General features: G+C 43.8%; 1 protein-coding gene across 1 annotated transcript in view; it reads right to left on the bottom strand.

Moving 5' to 3' along the window:
* Positions 1–5525: 5525 nt before the first annotated feature.
* SLC7A10 (solute carrier family 7 member 10) overlaps positions 5526–14916 on the bottom strand; it is a 122045-nt gene continuing 112654 nt past the window's right edge. Inside the window, exons 10-11 of the mRNA XM_033940099.1 lie at positions 10700–10877; positions 5526–7171 (exon numbers count right to left, since the gene is read on the bottom strand). Coding sequence (XP_033795990.1) covers positions 7053–7171; positions 10700–10877 — 297 coding nt within the window. The 3' untranslated portion in view covers positions 5526–7052. The remainder of the gene's footprint in view (positions 7172–10699; positions 10878–14916) is intronic.

The raw sequence follows: 14916 nt of genomic DNA, 5'->3' as shown, positions 1-14916 counted from the left end.
TTCTACTTAATTCTGAGGCTTTTTTATTCTCTTATATTCAAAGTATGTACCAAAGCAGTTTATAAAGGAAGCAAATGTTTTTAAGATAAGTCCATTGCTGGATATCTTGTAATAGATTCTATAGAAACTGCCCTTGCTAATGTCTCCAGTGATCTGTACTTGGTCAAATCCAAAGGTCTCTACTCCACCCTTATCCTCCTCAATCTTTCTGCGGCTTTTGACACTGTAGATCACCACCTATTCATTGATTCTCTGTCCTCAGTTGGGTTTCAGGGTTCTGTTATCTCATGGTTTTCTAATTATCTTTCCCATCGCACTTATAGCTTATGCTCTGGTGGATCCTAATTCCACTGCTATCCCACTATTGGTCGGTGTAACTCAGTTCTCCGACCTGGGACTTCTTCTTTTCTCCATCTATACTTCTTCCCTTGGTGCTCTAATCTCCTCCTGGATTTGAGTATCACCTCTATGTTGTTGATCTACTTCTCTACAACGGAAATTTCTATAGGAATCTAGGCCTGAGTCTCAGCTTCTTAGTCTGACGTTGCTACCTGGATATCTCACTGCCATCTAAAATTAAACATGGCCAAGACTGAGCTCCTTATCTTTCTTCCTAAATCCACCTCTCCTCTTCCTCCGTTCTCTATATCTGTGGATAATGCTCTCATACTCTATGTCTCTTCAGATCGCAACCTTCTGGTCATCTTTGACTTATCTCTCTCCTTCTCTTCACATATCTAACAGACTGACAAATCCTGTTGTTTCTTTCTCTACAACGCTAAAATCAAATCTTTCCTTTCCAAGTACACTGCTACAGTCCTCAACCACACTCGTCACCTCTCTCCTAGACTACAGTAATTTGCTTCTCACAGGTCTTCCGCTAAACCAGGGGTGTCCAACCTGTGGCCCGAGGGCCACATGTGGCCCAGTGAAGTATTTTGTGCGGCCCCGGTCGAGGGTGATGCAGTGTTTTCCTCTGCTGCCCCTGGGTGTTTACCATCTTGCCGGCTCCCTCCTCTGTCTTGCTGCAGCGTTTGCATGTTTGTTCAGCCCCAGAAACATTTTTTTCGACCAATGCAGCCCAGGGAAGCCAAAAGGTTGGACACCCCTGCGCTAAACCTTCTCTTTCCCCTTCAGTTTGTTCAGACCTTTGCTGCACACCTCATATTCTGCCAGTGTTGCTATGCCGACATTACCCCTCTCCTCAAGTCACTTCATTGGCTCCCTATCCGTTTCCACAACAGTTCAAACTCCTCTTATTGACTGTGGCAGAGTCCAGTCTGGGTTTCCTGGAACCCTGTGTACATTCACCCAACATTCACCGTATAACCACTTTAGAAGGTGCAACAAAAGCTTTTATTTATGTATAGCTCTGAGTCTTGTTTCTTCACAGGCTCAGAGTTCAAAATAAACTCTTAATTCAACATAAGGACATCAATATTTCCACAGATTGAGGCTCATAATCATGTGCTATACCAAGTCCAACTATTATGGTATTCAGGCTTTGTCATGCTCCATACTTTCTTTCTTCCCAGGGCTCTGCTCCAGCCCACAGAAAGGAAGTCTTTTCTCTCTGAGACTTTTCTCCGCTCAGGGAAATTTCTTCTTCAGGGATCTCTCTCTCGGGGACCTCTCTGGAATCACTCCAGGCTAGGACATATATCCTCTTCCCTGCCTGAGTCTTGCCCCTCTGACTCAGCAAGGTTGCATTACTTCTCTTGTGGCTCGGTTCTGAGCTGCAGATCTCAGTGCATTCTGGGAAATGTAGTTCACCCCCTTTTGGGCTAGTGCTACCTCCTGACACTGTCCCTTCTACTTTGCTACACCGTATGTCTGGAACAAATTGCCTGGCTCGTTACATCATGCTCTTTTTTGAAGCTGCTTTTAAATCCTAACTTCAACCCACTTGTAAAGTACCCATATCCGTGTGTCATTCCCTCTATTTTCCTCTTCTTTCCACCTTTGCTGATATGTGGAATACATCTAGTCTGGGCTTTCACGATGGTATTTTTAATAATATCCACACCTGGTTTATAGTCCTGACCTTCGCAACTGATCCTTTCAGCTTCTTTTTAACCATTTTCCTCATTTTATCATAGTTGCCCTTTTGAAAACTAAATGCCTCCACAGTAGATTTCTTTGCAACGTCACTCCCAATATCAGCTCAAATTTGATCACATTATGATCACTTTCCCAGTGGACCCAACACAACTTCTGTACTATGCCTTGCATGCCACTAAGGACCAAATCTAAAATAGCTCCTCCTCTTGTCGGTTCCTGGACCAGTTGCTCTAAGAAGCAGTCACTTATGACTTCTAGGAATTTTACCTCCCTAGCACTCCCTAATGTAACATTTAACCAATCAATGTTGGGGTAACTGAAAACACCCATTATTATACTGTTGCCCAATTCTCCAGAAGTCACAAAGATTTTGGAAAGAAAATGTGTAGGGGAGGCAGAGAACTACAAATCTACAGGGAACCATAATCTTAATTAAAGGTGAGGAAACTATTTACCTAGGGCTGGTCTGGGGCTATGATTGTCTTGAGGTATTCTGTATATGTGACCTCTAAGGCTGTAATGTGGCCATCTGCATTTCCACCATTTAGGGCAAGAGTTGTCTACAATGCATGACACTTTCACAGCAATGAAGTACAAGGTTTACTTTTATCTTGTTTTAAAGGTGTTACAGTGCAAATTTTCTAAGAGCTTTGCTGTCTAATGAATAATGAAACACAATTAACACTTATTTCCATTGTGACTTGTTAATAAGTTTTGTTCCACCATATTTTGCATTTTTCAAGTACTGTCACTGCTCAAAGTAATCTCACTTCTACAAAGATTCTTTGGTATACCAGTAATCACATTTTTTTTTTTTATAGAGATGCAAGCTATACAATGAAATGTATAAACAATACCAAATGTGAAACATTTTCATGAACATTAGAAATAATACAGTTTAAATAATTCAGGGTCATTTTACTACCTTCAAATAAAGTGCCTCCTGGACAAATTAGAATCTATAGCAAGCACATTTAGACCATTTATATATTTACAGTGTATATATATATATTTAATTGTTTTTTTTCACTAAGATATCTGTGAGACTATCAATGTTTTTCACCAACTTCCCAAATTACAGTGAGATAGTAACGTTGACAGCTGTTTATGATGGTTAATCATTCCTGAAGCCATATGCTGAGAAATCCACAATTAAGGTTTGGAACTTGGATTGTAATTTAGATTTTATAAAAGCTTGGTTTCCCAATTTGGCATCCAGGAATTTAAAAAAAAAAAAGTTACACACATGGGCTGATTTAACTTATCTTATGTAAATATCCCCGAGAAAGACTTCAGGCTGAATTTATCAAAGGATATTTTTCCCCCTCAGGCTATCAAACAGGAGATATTCCTTAAATCAAATGCTTCTCGCTATGTCTAGCATTCCTCATAGTTTTGTAATAGGAATTTCTTATGAGGCTATAGCAAGATTATAGCTTTCTTGTGACATCTAAAAATACTGTTTTTTGGCCTACTTTCCAAAAGAAAAGAATGCTTAATAGATTATTTATGTTTGCACACACCCCTAATAACCTTTTTTGGGTGTCCTACCCACACCAAATTTTCATAAACAGTTTGTGTGTACCTTAGATTGGTCAGAAAGACAGGCAGGTTTTATTCTTGTTCATTGCTCTTGATTAAAGCAGCAGAATATAGAAAGAATCAATGCACTCTGGCCTGAGGCGTAGTAAGGAGGGGGGCCCATCTTCGCAGGGGGACGGGCGCCTCTTCTCCTTTTCGCCCCTGCACCCATTGAAATGTTTGCTGGCACGAGCAGTATCATCCGTGGGCTGCTTTCTTCTGGCATCGCATCCTGGTCACAGGATCGAGAGGTGATGTCAGAAGGGAGCTCAGGCTGATGCGAGCGGCAGGTGTGGAAGACGCTGCTCGTGCCGGTGAACGTTTCAAGAGGCGTGCGGGAGAGGCACTCATGCACTGAGGGGCGGGGGGGAAGAGTGGGGGGGGGGGCACAGTGGGGCGATGCTGGGCATCACAGCTCTGGGCTCTGACCTCCCCGGCCATGCCACCGGCTCTGGCTCTCATCATGCTGGATAATTGAGAGGAACAGGAAAATATCTGGCTTCCCCCCTCACTTTGCACATATAGCACTTTAAACATTTACATGTGTAATGTGCTTGGAACTATGGGGCCTAGTTCAGGGGTGAGCAATCTTTAAACAGAGAACTGCATGAATGTCAGTACTATCACTAACAGGCCACACATAGAAAATTAACGAATGCACCCTATAGTTCACTGCCAACAAAACTTAATGTAATGACCAAAAAATTATTGCCATAAAGATCTGTTACCATACACATCTGGCTTTCCAAACAGTTTCTATCATTGTCAAATGAGTCTTGTCCCGTTGTGGTATCCATTTACAAAAACCCCCCTCTGATTAATGACGTTTGTGTGGGGGGTTTTCTGTGTACTTTTCCCAGGGTCACATGAGCAGCTTAAAATCCAGTGGCAGGCTACATGTGGCCCACCTCTGGCCTAGGTTATAGATTTCCTTATGATGAGTGTGTGATTTTATTATCTGGAAAAGGGCAAATCAGCTCGTTTGGATGCTTTTGATTTAACATAGTTTTGCCATGTGGTTGATATGAGTTGACTCAGATGCTTTAAAGGTCAATTCTATAACCTAAGTGTCCATATTTATCATCTGTTATATGTATGTTTAGTATTCCTGCACTTATGCATTTATGTGCACACTATAGGGTTAGCAGACATCCAGATTTCCCCGGACATGTCATTCTTTTGAGGACATGTCCAGAGGACCAGATGGCTTTTCAAAACCCAGCACTTTGTCTGGGTTTTGAAAAGCTGTGCCAGGCAGGGAGGAAGTCTGTGCATGTGGGCGGAATTAGGGCAGGGGTAGGTGTAACTAGGCAGGCCTGGGAGAGGGGGGCTGGGGGGGTCCAGATTTTCTGAAAGGAAAATCTGGCAACCTTATCCATGTAAGTGGTACCAGGGTTCAAATAGCCGCTTAATTTACGTAGCGCATATTTGGAAAGGGGCATACATGGGCGCAACATGGGAAGGACATACTTCCCACTTATGCGAGTAATTTACAGAATACTACCCTAGTTAGGTGCCTGCACTTACAACAACTTTATGGCTGGTGCATGGTCAAATTGACAACTAGGCGGAATCCAGATTCGGCCATTCTTCAGTTTCGGTCCAAAAAGCCCATGCTGGTTTCAGTTTCAAAATGGCTGTGGCAGCAAGTTGCAGCAGCCATTTTTGACTGCAGAGCCAGCAAGAGCAGGAGCAATTTGGGATTGCTCCTGCCTGAAAGAGGCCATTAGACCACCAGGGCTTCGAAGGTAGAAACATAGAAACATGATGGTAGATAAAGGCCAAATGGCCCATCTAGTCTGCCCATCTGCAGTAACCTAATCTCTTTCTCTCTCCGAGAGTTCCCACATGCCTATCCCAGGCCCTTCTGAATTCAGACACAGTCTCTGTCTCCACCACGTCTTCTGGGAGGCTGTTCCATGCATGTACCACCCTTTCTGTAAAAAAGTATTTCCTTAGATTACTCTGCAGCCTATCACCTCTTAACTTTATCCTATAGGCCTATAGGTGGGGCCAGGGAGGGCCTCTAGGTGGTGGGAGGTGGCACAGAACGGTCAAGGAGATGGGTTGACTCAGAGGGACAGGCTTTCTGTGGGGTGGGGAGAGGTTGCTGGTTTTGGTTTCAGTTCCGGCCAAAACAGAGTGATGAATTTCAGCTGCAGATTCAGTTTCTGCTGCCCTCTAAAGACTAGGCATCTGCCTAGGGTGACATGATGTGGGGGCTGCAGCAATCAATATATCTGTGTTCAGCATCTCCCAATTCTCCTCCAAGGTGTTTATGTCCTCCTTTCTCTTCCAAACCCTCTTTGTGTGATATATCTGTTTCAGAAGAGGTAGGACCTGGCAGGCCTAGAACTTGCCAGGTGAAGTTTTATGTCAGCAAGCTGACTGATAGGCTGTGGCTGCCATGGAGGGGGTAAAGAAGAGAAAGAAGCTGATGAACACCCTGGAAGGAGGATGAGGAGATGCTGAACACCCCTAGGGGTGGGGTAGGGTAGGTAAGGATAAAGGTACTGGACACCATGGAGGGAGAAAAGGAAAGATATGCTGGATACTATGGGGAAGTAAGATAGGAAAAAAGAGATATGCTGGATACCCACAAGGAGGAGATAGGTAGGTAAGGGAAGGAAAGATGTTGACACCTTAGGGGTGGGGGGGGGCAAGGGGAGAAGCAGCACTATGGCAAGGAAGAAGAGATGCTAGATGTGAGAGGGGTGGAGAGAAAGCCATTGCCAGAGGTTGTAAAAGCGGATAGTGTAGCTGGTTTTAAGAAAGGGTTGGACAAGTTCCTGGAGGAAAAGTCCATAGTCTGTTATTGAGAATGCCACGGGGGAAGTCACTGCTTGGAATATTGCATGGAATATTGCTACACCTTGGGTTTTGGCCAGATACTAGTGACCTGGATTGGCCACCGTGAGAACGGGTTACTGGGCTTGATGGACCATTGGTCTGACCCAGTAAGGCTATTCTTATGTTCTTATAAGGCCTCGAGTTGCCCTGGGGTGGGGGACACATGTCTTAAGGTTCACTGAGGGTCTAAGATTTCCTAGGGCTGTCTCAGGGCTTGTGTAAGTGTTGGCACCTACCATTATGTTAGTATTTTATAATGGATCCCAGTTACCTAGGTTCCATTACAGAATAAGCGCCTATCAATGAGTAATAGAAATGCCCCCTCAGTGACTACACTGAACTGGCTCCTTGTTTCGTTGTTTTTTTTTGTTTTTTTTAGGAAACAAGAAAACAGAACAAGTTGATGCTTCTTTATACAGACTTAATAGTGCACCCTAGTGAAGCACAAGAACTATGATCACCTCTAAACATATATATTTTTGAGAAAGTATTTGACAAAAAAAAAAAAAATCATGATGTAAACAAAAGCTACTTTTTGTCTTGTGTAAAATGCCATTATTTTATGAAAGTTTTTCATTTTCTGGTAGCTGGGAATGACTGCAAGATACGTCATCTTCTGGGGAGTCCTGTTGCGGGTAAACAACATAGCAAACTTTCTGTCCGCAGTAGGTCATGGATTCTATGTGCACACAAAAAGAGAAAGGAAAGAGGAAATGTTATTAATTTGTTGACATATTGCAGTCTTGCAGGCAATGGACTTAGTTTGCAGGCAAAGGACTTAGTACCACAGAAAGTTTTTCTCATGATAACAATCCATTTAAATAATATGACATGGAGTTATGGCATTTATTTTGCAACATAGCCCATGAGAAATTGTGGAGTTTATTACCAAAAAAGAAAAAAAGGTGCTACACCTTCCTGAGCTGAATTTCACAGAAAGTTGCAGCATTTCCCATGTGCAGGTTTGGAACGTGAACATGGCTAATAGGTCCATTTGTATGATTCATTGGCAAGTTTGAGTATTTACTAATTTCTTAAATATAAAATTACATGCTCAAAAATAGCATGCATAAAACTGATAAAAACTTGTGATATGCATTATTTATCATTTTTGCATACATTATTACATTTGCAAAGTCATTAAGGCTCCCTTTTACAAAGCCCAATAGTGCGGTAAATGCTCCAACCCCCATAAGAACATAAGAATTGCCACTGCTAGGTCTGACCAATGATCCATCCTGCCCGGCAGTCCGTTCACGCAGAGGCCCCTAGGTCAAGACCAGTGCTCCAAATGAGTCCAGTCTCACCAGTTTAGCAAGAACTTGTCCAACTTTGTCTTGAAACCCTGGAGGGTGTTTTCCCCTATAACAGACTCCAGTTTTCTACCACTCTCTGGGTGAAGAAGAATTTCCTTATGTTTGTACGGAATCTATCCCTTTTTAACTTTAGAGTAGAGAATGACACGGTGGCGGTTTACCCGCGGCCACCGCATTTTAGCCGCAGGTCACCCGCCGAAAACGGGGAAGAAAACTAGCAGTCGCTGCGGCGACGGGGACAAGGCCATTCACCGCCCGCGGGGCGGTGAATGGTCTTGTCCCCGCAGTGAGGCATGAAGGATCGCGCGGTCCCCGCAGCTCACACCCGCCTGCCCAATCGATTCTAGTGTTTAGCCAGCTCTCTCCCTTCTCCTCACCTTAGTTTGTAGATTTTCTTTTTCGGCGACCCGCACGCTATCAGAGAGCCGCGCACGCGCGGCTGCTCAGTGTTCAATCTTCTCTGATGCAACCGGAAACAGGAAGTTGCAGCAGAGCAGAAGATTGAACACTGAGCAGCCGCGCGTGCGCGGCTCTCTGATAGTGTGCGGGTCGCCGAAAAAGAAAACCTATAAACTAAGGTGAGGAGAAGGGAGAGAGCTGGCTAAACACTAGGATCGATTGGGCAGGCAGGTAGTGGCTGCGGGGACCGTGCGATCGCTAGTGTTCCCGGCTCAAATTGGAAGGAGGGAGTGAAAGGGAAAAGGATTCTGGGCCAAGGGGATGAAAACGGAAGAAAAATCCACAGCAGGAAAGAAAGGGAAGGACAGGCAGGTGAGCCAGATGCTAGAAGCAGGGGGGGGGGGGGGAAGAAAGAGGGAAAAAAGCTAGATGGGGTTGAAAAGAAGAGACACACTGGTATGGAAGAGGAAGATAGGGGAAATCTGGACACAGGAAGGTAACAGAAAGAGGGGAAATTATGTGCATGGGGCATAGGGACAGAGACATAAAGGGGACATGCCATGGGGATGGTATATGGACACAGGGGGGGGGCAATGGCAGATACATAGGGGAGATATTAGAAATGGGGAAAATAGGAGCACAGAAGCGAGATGGTTTGTGGGGATGGGACAGGGACCGAGCTCGCAGGCTCCAGTGGCTTGCACAAATTACATTGTAATGTGCCATGAAAATAAGAGGGAGGAAGGTAGATAGATAGGCCACGCGAGAGGAGCTGAAGGGTGGTAGAAAGGAACAGATGGTAAAGGAGGGAGGGAAGGGTGGTGGTGGAAAGGAATAGGACAGACATTGAAGGAGGGTGGAGAGGAACAGACCCTGAAGGGAAATGTGGAAGACAGAATGGGAAGAAGACAGATGCCAGACTATGGGGGAGCGGAGGGAAGAAGATGGGTGCTAGACCAATTGGGGGGGAGTGAAGGGAGAGGCACAGTAACAGCAAATGGAAGACGCAGAGAGAAGACACACAGTGGATGGAAGGAATTGAATGAGAAGATGTGGAAAGCAGAAACCAGACAACAAAGGTAGAAAAAAAATTCTATTTATTTTTTGCTTTAGTTGTGTTGATAAAAATTTATAAACAAAGCCCTGCCAGCTGAACATCTCTTTCTCTAGTTCAGCAGCAGGAACTTTGATTTATAAGAAAGGAATAAGCTAAATATTACAGTACTAAGGCTTATATGGATGCAGCGGGGACGGTGACGGGGCGGTGAATGGGATGGCAGTGGCGGTGACGGGGCGGTGAAAGGGATGGCGGTGACGGGGCGGTGAAGGGAACGGCGGTGACGGGGCGGTGCAGAGGATGGTGGGCCGGTGACGGGGACAGATTTTTTCCCCGTGTCATTCTCTACTTTAGAGAGTGTCCTCTCGTTCTCCCTACCTTGGAGAGGGTGAACAGTCTGTCTTTCTCTACTAAGTCAGTATTTTGAATGTTTCAATCATGTCCTCTCGTAGTCTCCTCTTTTCAAGGGAGAAGAGGCCCAGCTTTTCCAATCTCTCACATGCAATTCTTATGGGCGTTGGAGCATTTACCGCACTGTCGGGCTTTGTAAAAGGGAGCCTAAGATATTAGCATGTCAGCCTCTTCTTATATAAAACTCTCAAGTATTTTTATTGCTATCAAAACTAAGGCAGCATAGAGTCCTAAGGATGTGTCAAATTCTTAGTTGTCCAAACTCTGACACCATCCCGCTCCTTCCACTGCTTTGTTATCACAAAGGAGACCTGCCTCTGGTCCCCTGTCAATTGACACAATTATTTTATGGGGTTTAATTAATATATTTATTACACTTTATTCACCACCCTTATGGAGAGATTCACCCAAGGCAGTGTACAACAGTTATAAGAGGACACAGTAACTGTAATAAAAGTAATCTTAAGAGAATTAATTTTTAAAATATACGAGGGGGTGCTGAAAAGTTCTCAGCCCAACTAACCAACTTCCTAAATTCTGAGTGTTATTTTGCCACTGTAGCTGAAAAGAGAGTTATCTTATTTTGTTAAGTGCCAATTTGCAGAAACGAAATTCTGTTTTGACCTTGTTTCATATCACTGATTGAACCATATCCACATCATTCTCTTCTTGGTTGGTCTGAGAACTTGTCAGCACCTCCTCATATTGTTATTATATTAGGACAATTTTTATGATGCTTTTGCTTTAGATTTGTTTGTTTTATGCTGTTATATTTTTATGTACTGTATTTTTAACTTGATGGTAGAGACATATTATATTATACCCATACTGGACAGCATACTGGATAAGCATTCATAAATTAAATCACATTTTAGCCATGGTTTGAATTTAAAATTAAATGGTTTGAATGCAAAGCAATAAATCGACATATAAAATTTTTTTAAAAAAGATAAAGACAGCTAACAATTCTACAAACAATACTAATGATAATGGCTTAGTCAAGGAACAATACTTGGTCTCTTACCAATAAACCTATGTATACAATTTGGCTTTTTTCTCCAATACACTCCCAGGAAAAACACAGGCACTCCTGTTAATATGATGATAAGTCCAATTCCGCACACCACTGGTTCAGAATAGAAACTGAAGATCAAGAGAAATGCCCAGAATATCAGGTAAGTGATTGGAATAAGGAGATTTATCTGAAAGAAAGAAAGTGGATGAGCTGCTCAGAAATACCACCTGTGTTTTGGAGTCAGACATAGCAGGAACACAAAATATTCACCACATTTGTATGATCAAGAGATAAGGAACTTTTGTATAAAATGAATGTAGCAATGAAAATGTAGTCATATTCATCCAGTTGATTTTCATGATGAATGACATAAAGACCTTCCCTTCTCCTTTCCCTCCAGCCAAGGTTTGCAATCCACGTCTTAACATGTAGGTCAAAAGGAAATGAAACTGTGGCGTAGAGAAAGGGGGTGGGGTGGGTGTGAATTTTCAGCTCCCCCCTCCACAATAAACAGATATGCGAACAACACACTTTTCATACTCTTCCTCCTAATCCTCATGGAGAACTGGTGCATGATGGTGGCTGGGAATGGAAGATCAATGAGGTAAAGAAGAGAAGGGTAGTGAGAATGGGTCCCTTTTACTCTACTCTCCTTTGCTCTCCTCTTATGTCCCTGGTCCTCTATCCCAAGCTCTTGAGTCTAAACTCCTAATATCTGGTGATCCTCTAGAGCAGTGTTCTTCAACCTTTTGACACCTATGGACTGGCGGAAATAAAATTATTTTGTGAACCGGCAGTTGAAGAACACTGGGCTAATTCGTGGGCCAGACCCCACCCATCTCTACCCCAGACCCGGCCCCCATAATAGTATTAATTGTAAAACTATTTTTTTCCATTTTCATATATACACAAAATATCTTAACCACAAAATTAAACTACACAAAGCATGCTGTACATATGCTTTTCAACATTAATTCTTACCAAAGCACAGATTATACAGAAAGCAGAGGTAAATTCTCAAAATTAACACAATTCAGTCACTAAATTAAAAACTAAAACCATTCCCTCTACCTTTGTCTCCCTCCCTCCATGCTGTGCCTTAACTTCTGGCCATTTTATGGTGCCCCCGGTGTTATCTTCAGGCCGGCTCCCTCTTCCTCACTGACGCAGTGCACAAAGATGCAGGAAGTGGCTCCGCGCGGGTCCCGCACCTTAACCGGAAGCCTTCCCTCCGATGCTGCGACGTCAAGACAGAAGTCTTCCGGTTCAGGTGCGGGACGCATGTAGGGGCCGCTACCCGTGTCTTTGTGCACTGTGTCAGTGAGGAAGAGGGAGCTGGCCCAAAGATAACGCCACATCGATTGGACTGGCGGCTGGAGAACACTGTCTCGGACCCGATGCATGTGCCGGCCCTATGGACCGGTGGTTGAAGTACAGTGCTCTAGAGCAGTGGTTCTTAAAACTGTCCTGGAGGACTACCAGCCAGTCGGGTTTTCAGGCTATGCCTAATACGCATGAGACAGATTGACATATCATGGGAGGTAATAGGCATCCAAATTTGTCTCATGCATATTCATTAAGCATATCTGGAAATCTGACTGACAGCCCCTCAGGAGTCTCTAGAGCAGTGTTCTTCAACCTTTTTACACCTGTGGACTGGCGAAAATAAAAGAATTATTTTGTGGACCAGCCAACTACTAAGACTGAAATCAAAAACCCTGTCTCTGCCCCGTTTCCGCAAACCATCTGATCCCATCCGCACAAGCCTCAAATAGTTATGATTTTATACTGAACGTATTTTATTAAAGTATAAAAAGAAACAATATTCCGTACAATTGTCATTTTATAAATACAAATAATACAGAGCAAGGATAAACAAAACCCCTGTCACCCCTCCCTTTCACATATACCCCCTCTACTATCAAGAAAACTGAATAAGCCAAATTGATACAGAATGCTACACAGAAATATCATGCTAACAGAATACCGCAGTCACACATGACAGGAATAGTGTTAGGGGAGTGCAACTAGGGCCTACGCCAGCTGGAAGCTAAAAAAGCACAGCCTGTGCTTTGCGGTCCCCAGTTATGTCTAACACCAGGTCTAGCACGATACATATTTCAAATCTGATATATTCTAATCATTTTATTCTACCTTTTGTTGTCTCTGGTTTCTGCTTTCATCTTCTTTTCACTCTCTGCCCTCTCTGTCTCTTCAATCCAGAATCTGCCCCTTTCATCCACTGTCTGCCCTCTCCCCCTTCCATATGGTATCTGCCTTCATTCTATGCCCCTCCTTTTTACATGATTTATTCCAGTTTCACTGCTCTCTTCATTTTTATCTCTACTACACCAGATCTAGCTTCTTTGTCCCTCTCTCCTTATTTCTCTGCTGACCCCCTTCCCAGCATCAATCTCTCTCTACTTTCTCATTCCTGTCTCTCCCCTTTCTCTCATCTGATCTCTCCATTCCACCCTGACTCCTTCCCCTCCCCCTCCTCTAATCTCCCTGTTTCCTTCCTTTTTTCCTCTTGCCCTGTCCAGCAGTAACTCTCTTCCCTTTCCCTCCTCCCCTCCCAGCAGCATCTCTCCTTCCCTCTCCCTCCAGGTCCAGTAGCAGTACTCCCCTTTATTTTCCCTTGTCCAGCAGCTTCCCAGCCTCCAACAGTGGCTTCCTCCTCTTCCCTGTGCTCCCCTCCCAGCAGCTCTCAATACTTGCTGCAGCAGCACAGCGATTCACTTAGAAAGCCTTGGGTCCTTTGATGGGTCGTGCCGCCTCTGAGGAAAGAGGAAGTTGCATCATCAGAGGCGGACCGCAACTCAGTAAAAGCCCCAAGGCTGCCAAAGTGAATCACTGCATTGCTGCAGGCAAGCCTTGATCTCGCCGGCCCTGCAGAGACCAGCAGGAAATTTCTGCGGACTGGCACCAGTCCGCGGACCGGCGGTTGAAGAACCAAAGTGTCTGCTTTCCTTGGTATCCTCAGAAGATTGAGAGGTCCTGCAATTTTAAGTCTGGTTCGCTTTTTTGCCTTTTCAAGGGGTTGGAGAGAGGAAGAGTTGTGAAGGTACAGCTCCACCTCATTCACTAATGGTTAGGTGAGTTACTTAACCCTTCGTTGCTGCAGGTATACACTTTGATTGAAGATAGAGAATGACAAGGGAACAAATTTTTCCCCATCCCCATGGGAACTCATTTTCCTGTAAACTCAGCCTCAAACATTTATGACTTTAAAGTGTTTGAGGCTTATGCGGATGAGGACTGAGCTTGCAGGGAAGGGGCAGGGGCAGGAAAAGAACTCGCCAAGACAGGAAAATGAGTTCCCGCGGGGACAGGGAAATATTTGTCCCCATTTCATTCTCTAAATGTTTTTTTAGTCTTCACATGTTGAGGAAAGTGAGATCCTGCTTCCGCAAACAACATTTTGCTGTCCTTGTACAATCAATCATTTTTTCCAGACTGGACTACTGTAATTCCATCTATCTAAGTCTAACCAAGAAAAATCTTCAAAGACTTCAGCGGATCCAGAACACTGCGGTTAGGTTGATCTTCGCAAAAAGCAAATTCGATCATGCTTCCCCGCTTCTGTCAAAACTTCACTGGCTTCCGGTGATTTCAAGTATTCACTTTAAATGTACCTGCCTAATTTTCAAGATCCTGCATGGCATTCTTCCTCCCCTAATCCCACTATCCTGGAATTCTTCGAGACCTGACACTACCAGATCCGCCCACATACTCAAACTATCTTTCCCCTCGTTAAAAGGTGTCATGTTTGCAGGTAAATTAGGGAAATCTCTTTTCTTCAAATTCACTGAGCTTTGGAATAACCTCCCTGCCCCGCTGCTGAACCTAGGCTCATTCCAAATATTCCGAAAGCACCTGAAAACCTGGCTTTTCTCCAAAACGTAAAGCTATCTATTTAAAATGTAAAGCTAGCTATCCTCTTCATAACCTCTAATTTCTTATGTCCTTCCCTCATTTATTGAATTACCTGCAAACCGTGTCAAGCTCTATCTTTATGGAGATGATGCGGTATACAAACTTAAGGTTTAGTTTAGTTTAATTGCAGATCCTTCTGGGACAGGGAAAAACTGACTGAACCTGGATGTAAATTGCTTTGAGCTGCTAGTGAAAAAGGTATGAGCTAAATTCAAAATGTGTTCCCTTTTCCTTGCTTGTCTTCTCTTGCAACCACTTCAACTGTAAGTGGAAATCGTACAAAAAAACAA

This window comes from Geotrypetes seraphini, chromosome 4, assembly GCF_902459505.1.
Source record: "Geotrypetes seraphini chromosome 4, aGeoSer1.1, whole genome shotgun sequence".
NCBI lineage: Eukaryota > Metazoa > Chordata > Amphibia > Gymnophiona > Dermophiidae > Geotrypetes > Geotrypetes seraphini.
This window is presented reverse-complemented; position numbering and strand designations above follow the sequence as displayed.